A 9,418-nucleotide genomic window follows, 5' to 3' on the forward strand; every position below is an offset into this window, starting at 1 on the left:
AAGAGAACAACAGTCCCGCCCTGCACATAGGCACCATCAGCGCCACAGACTCAGACTCAGGCTCCAATGCCCACATCACCTACTCGCTGCTGCCCACCCACGACCCGCAGCTGGACCTCTCCTCGCTCATCTCCATCAACGCCGACAACGGGCAGCTGTTCGCGCTCAGGGCGCTGGACTACGAGACCCTGCAGAGCTTAGAGTTCCTCGTGGGCGCCTCAGACCAAGGTTCGCCCGCGCTCAGCAGCCAGGCGCTGGTGCGCGTGCTGGTGCTGGACGCCAACGACAATGCGCCCTTCGTGCTCTACCCGCTGCAGAACGCCTCTGCGCCCTTCACAGAGCTGCTGCCCAGGGCGGCAGAGCCAGGCTATCTGGTCACCAAGGTGGTGGCGGTGGACCGAGACTCTGGCCAGAACGCCTGGCTGTCATTCCAGCTGCTCAAGGCCACGGAGCCTGGACTGTTCAACGTGTGGGCTCACAATGGCGAGGTGCGCACCTCCAGGCTGCTGAGTGAGCGCGATGCGCCCAAGCACAGGCTGCTGCTGCTGGTCAAGGACAATGGCGATCCTCCGCGGTCTGCCAGTGTCATTCTGCATGTGCTGCTGGTGGATGGCTTCTCTCAGCCCTACCTGCCTCTGCCAGAGGTGGCGCGCGACTCTGTACAGGACAATGAGGACTTGCTCACACTCTATTTGGTCATTGCCTTGGCATCTGTGTCTTCGGTCTTCCTCTTGTCTGTGCTGCTGTTTGTTGGAGTGAGGCTGTGCAGGAGAGCCAGGGCAGCCTCTCTGCGAGGCTGCTCGGTGCCTGAAGGACACTTTCCTGCTCAGCTGGTGGATCTCAGCGGCGCGGGAACCCTGTCCCAGAGCTACCAGTATGAGGTGCATCTGGCCGGAGACTCTGGGACTGGTGAGTTCAAATTCCTGAATCCGGTGATACCAAACCTGTTTATGGAAGATTGTGAGAGAGAAGTTAAGGAAAATCCCCACTGCAGGAGTAGCTTTGTAGTCAGCTAAGCGTTGTTAATGGTTCATCATTGCTCATTTTCGTTAAACTTGTTGTAATTGTTCTTTTAAGAAGTTATATTATTCAACCTATCGTATCCCAAATAGATCTAAACTTGTTACTCTTTTATTAATACTAGTTTTATTTAGGATTTTGTAGTTGTGCCTATTATATTCATTTTCTCCATAATATCTTGGTGCTTATTGTCATAACAGTTAATGGAACTAATGTCTTTATGACATTCTGGAACTTTTCAATTCACTCAAGAACAATTAAAGTGTGTATTTGTGGCACCTACTTTTACCATATAACTTTGTGTTCTTTTAGGCTACATTGTAATTCCTTATGAGTCCTTGGCCTTTTGGGGTTAAGCAATCTGCATAGCTGTAAAATTTAGAACAATTCTTTCTCCTGAATAATATGTAAACACACATTTCATTAAAACATCAGTGCATGGAAGTTGTGCCGTGTCCTGTTGTGAGCACCGTGTAGCCTAGAGACTGTTATGTGTGCTTATTCACAAGCATGCCATGAACACTAAAGTTAAACTTCTCAAATAATTACTATACAATAAAAATTAAGGAGAAAATATCATATGCTTGCTCCTCTTTCTTTATGAAGCCAGTCCGCTAATCACTGGTTTGATGCAATCTCCTAAAATTTAACCTCAGAATCTGAATTATAAACCAACTTCCTCTAAGGTAATTGAGGGCTCTTGAAGGCATTGACTTTCTCTGTCTCCTTCCTTCCTTTACCACCATAGACAGAAGTCCCAGTATAATGAAAAGATTGTATTTTCTTGGGGGTCCCCAGTTTTCCCTACCTTTAAAAGAGGACATTTCCTCTGAATTTTGACTCTCAAGTTTAATGCTGAACCCAGATTTTGATTTTATAATGTTTGATAGTAATGGTAAGTTTTAAATTTTTTTGTATTTAACTTTACTTTTTTAAAGTTAGATTTGCCTAATGTAGCCTTCAGTTATTATAAATTAGCTTTGGTTTTAGAGTAAGGAAAGTTTTATTTGTATAAAATATATATTATTTTGAGCATAATACACTGGACAAATACTGCATTTGTCTGAATGGTAATGGTTTGCTGTAATGTTCAGTAAGCCTAGTGAAGTTATGGTGCTGTTTATAAGTAGATTTATGCTTCTAAATATGAAATGTCATTGAACTTTGTCAGAGAAAAATGAGCTGTTTAAAAACTTTCCTTATAACTTAACATTTATTTTAAAATCTAGTATATTATACTCCTGGATTTATTCTTAAAAGCCAGCAAATTATACTTCTGGAGTTTTAGGACCTGTACAATTCTGGGAATTACTTTTTCCTCTAAGAATGTATCAAACAAGGAAGTTAATAAGTTTTTAGTCTTTATCGAACTTTAAAAGTGAATTAAGAAAGAGATAAAACTCAGAACAGGGGCTGGAGAGATGGCTCAGCGGTTAAGAGCATTGCCTGCTCTTCCAAAGGTCATGAGTTCAATTCCCAGCAACCACATGGTGGCTCACAACCATCTGTAATGAGGTTTGGTGCCAGAATACTATATACATAATAAACAAATAAATAAATATTAAAAACTCAGAACAGAATCAAACACAAACATATGACATAAATCTAGTAGACAACATTAACGACTTTGCCATTGTTATCAGCTCCATAAATAAAATGTATTTGGGATGACCATTAACAAGCCTAAACAAAGCTTCCATAGTCATGCTTGAACATCATGACAATTCAAGCCCACTTTAACTTAGCTACCCACGTCCATTTTGCATAATCATATAAATGAAGATGGGCAAATAAACACCAAGGAACATGCCTCTCCAATACCTCTGTGTATTCAAAAAGTGTGGAACATTGTAGACCAGCTGGGAATCACCACCAACTTATAAATTGGATCAGCAATTTGAATTTCAGTTGCTGCCATGTAGTAGTAAACATGACCCAAACAACTTACACACAATGTAAGGAACACAGCCATTTTGTTGTTACTGAACAAAAGTGGAGACTAGAGGCCAGCGGTCTTGCTAATGGCACATATGCTAACATGTTCTTTCCCCGGGGGCTTCTGTTACATGTGCATCTCTTGCTACTTATTGCTGCTGTTTTAGACATGGAATGAGTTTAACATGTGTTGTTCTAGAGAAGAAATTCTACTGAAGGCATCAAAGCTCATATCACTTTAAGATTTGTTCTTTGCACAATCAAAATTATATATTATAGTTAATTAATATAATATATAATAATTAATATAATCACATTATTAATATAATATACTACATTATTAGTGTCAGGCTAAATTGTGTTTGTATCTGTAGAATTAACCTTCTATGTTAGATTATCTGACATTATAAAGCAATTATACTTACAGATGAAAAATCAGAAATTATCTGTTTAAAATAACAGAAAGACAGAGATATTGCAAGAATTGGATGGGCTAAGATTTCTGAGAAGAAAGGTCTTTGGACAGCTGAGTTGACCAGTCTGTTTTGCTCCAGAGAAATTTTCTAAGTCTGAAAACAAGCAACAAGCTCTTGACAGGGACAAAGCAAATCAGTAAACTTTTACAGCCTGGAAGATACAAGCTTTGATTTAGTTTCCCCATTCATGACATTAAACCCAGAGTAAAAGAACACAAGTAGAAAATCAGCCAAAAGCAAGTGAAGTTTTATTTGCTAAGCAGCTTGGAACCTTCCATGAGAAGGGGATATGGAGACTGTAAGAAATTCTAAGCTGTAAATGTTGTAGAGTTGGGTGCATATTAGGCCTGCCAAGAACCTCAAACAAGGACAACACATGTTTGCATTAGAGTGGATTGATTAGATAGGACTCGATCAAGCTGATAGCAAAAGGTGACCTCCTCCCAGAAGAAGGTAATAGAATCACGATACAAGATGGCTTTTACCTAGTTACCTAAAGTTCCATAGAAATTTCAAGGCACACATCAACATAGCTAAATCCTATAGACAAAAACAGCAATAAAATATATGGCCTAAAAGATCCAGATATTAGAAATGAATGTACAGTATTTTTTAACATATAACTAATGTGCTAAAGTAAGAAACAGTGTATAAAATAGATAATAGGAAATTTTACCATCAAATGAAAATCTTAAACTGTAAATTTTGTAACTGAGAAAACACATGACATAGAACTAAGTTGTTTAATGCCATAGTTATAAAGAAATGCAGGAAAAGTAGATGCAAGATGACTCCAGTTGAAACATCCAAATAGAAACACAATGCCAGCACTCAGGGAGGCAGAGGCAGAGGCAGGCAGATCTCTGTGTGTTCGATGCCAGCCTGGTCTACAGAGCAAATTCCAGGACAGCTCAAGATACACAGAGAAACCCTGTATCAAAAAGTAAACACAAAGAAAATATAATATAAATGTAGAAAAGACTATTAGTAACATTTGGGATAAAACAAAGTTCTTTTCTGTGCATCCAACTCTAATCCTAGGAAGGATGGGAGACTAAGAAAGAAAGAATGGGCAAGAATTACTAAACTGGTAAAAGTCTTCCACTTAGTGAAACTCAGTCAGAATAAATAAAAGACAAAGAGCAGCCAGGTGTATCACAGGAAAGTAATCAATACCAAATTGAACAGGAAAAAAAATAAATTCTTAAAGCAACCACACAAACATGATAAAATTATTTTAAAAGAGATTCTACTAAATGGACAGCTGATTTTAAAAAACAAACCATAAAACTAAAGACAACATCTCTGAAGTCTTGCAAGTTATTTAAAAAGTAGAATTGTATTACCATAAAATACCTTTCAAAAACAAAGTTTTCTAACAGAGAATTAATCACATTCCAATCATTGCCAAAAAATACTTTTTGTGTAATTCATTAGACAGAAAGAAACAATCCTAAGAGACTACAGAATTTTGCTGAGAAGCGAACAGTAACAGGAAAGATAAATATGAACACACATCATTTGGCTTTGGTTATACAAGGTAAGAAAAATAGTTTTTTTTTTTGAAATTCATAAAAACACTAATGCTGCTGAAGTCACCACACATCCTTCCTATCAAACAAGGGAGCAGGGTAGTGGACAAGTTCTTTTACCAGAAGTCTTCATCAGAGTTGCTGGAAAAATAAAGTGACAAGACATTCAACCCTTAAACAAGCCAAGCATTACTGCAGAGACTAAAGAAACTCGTTCTGTAGGAAAGAGGACTCCTAGTTCCTTAGATGCTAACTGTCCTGTGTCTCCCTTTCTATCTACCCTGGAACTGGACACTACAGTGGCTGGTCCCATTTGTGGGGGTCAACATTTCTGAAAGTCTCATTCATAAGCATCTAGACAACAGCTAATCAAGTCAAGAAAAGAACCTTAGAAGTTCTGCACATAAAAGGAAGCTGCTGACCCAAACTGTGCAAAACCTGCTCTCTGATTGTGATTTAAAGAAAAAGCTAAACCGGTAAGGATTATCTATTCAAAGAAATGAGCGGCAAAAGCACCAAGCATTTACACACATGTACAATGCCCAATATGAAACTTTGCACCCCAAATCAGCAGCTGAAAACATGCAAGAAATTAAGAACACAGAGAAGGCCAGAGTGTGCCTTAAATCAAGGAGACACAATGATGGTGTCATGACTTTACCAAGGAACAAGCAGAAACAGAAATAAGTAAAATCCACAGTACATGTTGTAAAAGGCATCAGAATGAATTCCAGTTTCTGGTGGGTCAGACCAGGCCAAAAATGACACAAGAAAACTGGAAGAATGTCAAAAGTCAAAGTTTGGAATAGACAAGCCCACGGGGAAGCTGCTATTGTACGTGTATCAGTGCACATGGGGCAAGAAGATGGGGACGTGGACTTCTCAGGTGCAATCCTGGCAACAAACCACTGTCCTCAATTAAAGTCATACTCTCCCATCCTACAGAAGTCAGGGTCCTAGAGACCAGATGGTTCTCCTAGTTGTACTGTTATTCTCTCAGCAATCAGGTTCATGAATAGTTCTAGTTCGGGCACCGTAAGAAATCTTTTGGCTGGGTGCAGGATTCATGTCTATAATACTCGGCATCAAAGACCCGAAGATCTTTCTGAGTTTGAGAATAGCCTGGTCTACATAGTGACTTCCAGGACAACTGGGGCTACAGAGAAAAAGCCTGTCTCAAACAAACAAGAACAAACTAGCAAATAAGTCTTATGAAAGAAGACTAGGGCTGGGAACCCAAAACGATCAAGTTGGAGAGAGAAGCCCAGGATGGTTCCCCAGCTTTGCACAATACACATAGAACTTACCAAGAACTCGGGTACTTCAGAGTTCTTTAAAGTCATTTTCACATGTTGTTTCCACTGGGGAACCAACTTCAAAAACAGCTTCCTTCCACCCTCTTTACTGTAACACGCAGAGAAAAGCATTCATGCTTTTGTCTTAATTCACGAACTTGTTTTAAGCGTCCATGCCAGGCCAACAGCATCCATCAGTTACTGACAATTGACCAAGTTGAATGTGTTTGTTTGTTAGATACACGCATGTTTTAGTACAGAGTATGTTTATGATTTAAAGTCACAAAATTAGTATTATAATTTTTGAAATATCAGGAGTTAGTAGTTGAATTTAAGGTAACGCTCACAATAATTTTGAAACACTTGTATATTTTTCGGAAGTGGATCTTCCAAATGATTACTGTTAGTATTTTTTCACCGGAATCAGGCAGGTCTCTGCACTTCGAATACCAGCTCTTAAATCAAAATAAAAAGTGAAATAAATAGATTTTAACAAGTAAGGAAGGAATGGAACACAACGGAAAAAGGTACATGCAATTGTGAATACGGACGCTTGGTGGCGCTGCAAGCTAAGCGTGTGAATAAAGGGCTAAGCAGATGCCCTGGAAGCCATTACTGGGCATCAGAACTAAGATTGCTCCCTAAAAGAAGGTGGCATTCAGGCTGTATCTAGGAGCGAAATCTTCAGAGAAGGCATAGCTCCAATAGCAAGTCTGAGTAAAATTTAGTTCTATTATTCCCTCAAAACGCGAGAGTGGATTCAAACAAATTAAAAGGCTCTGTCCCTTCTGGATCCAGTGTGAACAATGGAGACAGCGCGAGCAAAAACGCCACAGCAAAGGCAAGTCGTTTTTCTTACTATATTGTTGCTTTTGGGGGAGGCTGGCACTGAGGCAATTAGATACTCCATGCCAGAAGAAACTGAGAGTGGCTACTTGGTGGCTAATCTAGCAAAAGATCTGGGTCTTAAGGTGGGGAAATTGACCACTAGAGGGGCGCGAATCCATCATAGAGGAAACAAAGAGCTCTTGCAGCTAGATGCAGAGACAGGGAATTTACTCCTGAAGGAAAAACCAGACCGCGAGGAGCTGTGTGGGGCGACAGAACCCTGTGTGCTGCACTTCCAGCTCATACTGAAAAATCCTGTGCAGTTCTTCCAAACTGACCTGCAGCTCACAGACATAAACGACCATTCTCCAGAGTTCTCTCACAGGGAAATGCTCCTAAAGATCCCAGAGAACGTCCAGCCAGGGTCTGTGTTTCCTCTGAAGGCAGCTCAGGATCCTGACATAGGGAGCAATGCTGTTCAGAATTACACAGTCAGCGCCAACCTCCACTTCCATGTCGTTACTCACAGTCGTGCTGATGGCAGGAAATACCCAGAGCTGGTGCTGGACAGAGCCCTGGACAGGGAGGAGCAGCCTGAGCTCACTTTAACCCTCACTGCTGTGGATGGTGGGTCGCCACCCAGGTCTGGGACCACCACAGTTCGATTGAAGTCGTGGACATCAATGATAACACTCCCCAGTTTGTACAGTCGCTCTATGAGGTTCAGGTCCCTGAGAACAGCCCCCTTGGTGCCTTGGTTGTCATGGTCTCTGCCAGAGATTTAGATGCTGGAATACATGGGAATGTAGCCTACTCTCTGTTTCAAGGTGGTGAAGTTTCTCAACCATTTGTAATAGACGCAGTCACAGGAGAAATTCGTCTGAGTAGAGAGTTGGATTTCGAGGTAACTAACCGTTATAACATAGAAATAGCAGCCACGGATGGAGGAGGCCTTTCAAGCAAGTGCACTGTGGCTGTGCACGTGTTGGATGTAAATGACAACGCGCCAGAGTTGACCATCTCCACACTCACAAGCCCTATCCCAGAAAACTCTCCAGAGACTGTAGTTGCTGTTTTCAGTGTTTCTGACGCAGATTCTGGGGACAACGGAAGGATGGTGTGTTCTATTCAGAATGATCTTCCATTTCTTTTGAAGTCCACATTCGAGAACTATTACACTTTAGTGACAGAGGGGCCACTGGACAGAGAGAGCAGATCTGAGTACAACATCACCATCACAGTCAGCGACATGGGCACACCCAGGCTCACAACCCAGTACACCATAACAGTGCAGGTCTCTGACGTCAACGACAACGCCCCCGCTTTCACACAAAGCTCCTACACCCTGTTTGTCCAAGAGAACAACAGCCCCGCCCTGCACATAGGCACCATCAGCGCCACAGACTCAGACTCAGGCTCCAATGCCCACATCACCTACTCGCTGCTGCCCACCCACGACCCGCAGCTGGACCTCTCCTCGCTCATCTCCATCAATGCCGACAATGGGCAGCTGTTCGCGCTCAGGGCGCTGGACTATGAGGCTCTGCAGAGCTTCGAGTTCCAGGTGGGCGCCACAGACCAAGGGTCGCCCGCACTCAGCAGCCAGGCGCTGGTGCGCGTGCTGGTGCTGGACGCCAACGACAATGCGCCCTTCGTGCTCTACCCGGTGCAGAACGCCTCTGCGCCTTGCACAGAGCTGCTGCCCAGGGCGGCAGAGCCTGGCTACCTGGTCACCAAGGTGGTGGCAGTGGACCGAGACTCTGGTCAGAATGCCTGGCTGTCATTCCAGCTGCTCAAGGCCACGGAGCCCGGACTGTTCAGCGTGTGGGCTCACAATGGCGAGGTGCGCACCTCCAGGCTGCTGAGTGAGCGCGATGCGCCCAAGCACAGGCTGCTGCTGCTGGTAAAGGACAATGGCGATCCTCCGCGGTCTGCCAGTGTCACTCTGCACGTGATGCTGGTGGATGGCTTCTCTCAGCCCTACCTGCCTCTGCCTGAGGTGGCGCGCGACCCCACACAGGAAGAAGATGAGCTCACGCTGTACCTGGTCATTGCCTTGGCGTCTGTGTCTTCGGTCTTCCTCTTGTCTGTGCTGCTGTTTGTGGGGGTGAGGCTGTGCAGGAGGGCCAGGGCGGCCTCTCTGGGTGGCTGCTCTGTGCCAGAAGGACACTTTACTGAACACCTAGTGGAAATAAGCGGAGCAGGGACCCTGTCCCAGAGCTACCAGTATGAGGTATGTCTGACTGGGGACTCTGGGACCACAGATTTCAATTTCCTCAAGCCTGTTGTTCCCAGTAATCTGATTCCAGACACTTACATGTTGAATAGTTAA

At 43.1% G+C, this 9,418-nt stretch overlaps 1 protein-coding gene and 1 pseudogene across 1 annotated transcript in view; both read left to right on the forward strand.

Annotated features, from left to right (window-relative positions):
• The window catches only part of LOC126491972 (protocadherin beta-2-like), a 16,589-nt gene extending 15,036 nt beyond the window's left edge, over nt 1-1,553 (forward strand). Inside the window, exon 2 of the mRNA XM_050128033.1 lies at nt 489-1,553. Coding sequence (XP_049983990.1) covers nt 489-1,016 — 528 coding nt within the window. The 3' untranslated portion in view covers nt 1,017-1,553. The remainder of the gene's footprint in view (nt 1-488) is intronic.
• A 5,357-nt stretch (nt 1,554-6,910) lies between these two features.
• On the forward strand, nt 6,911-9,418 carry LOC126491979 (protocadherin beta-6-like; annotated as a pseudogene).

Source organism: Alexandromys fortis, unplaced genomic scaffold (genome assembly GCF_014885135.2).
Source record: "Alexandromys fortis isolate MF-2015 unplaced genomic scaffold, M_Fortis_MF-2015_v1.1 scaffold_283, whole genome shotgun sequence".
Classification (NCBI taxonomy): Eukaryota; Metazoa; Chordata; class Mammalia; order Rodentia; family Cricetidae; genus Alexandromys; species Alexandromys fortis.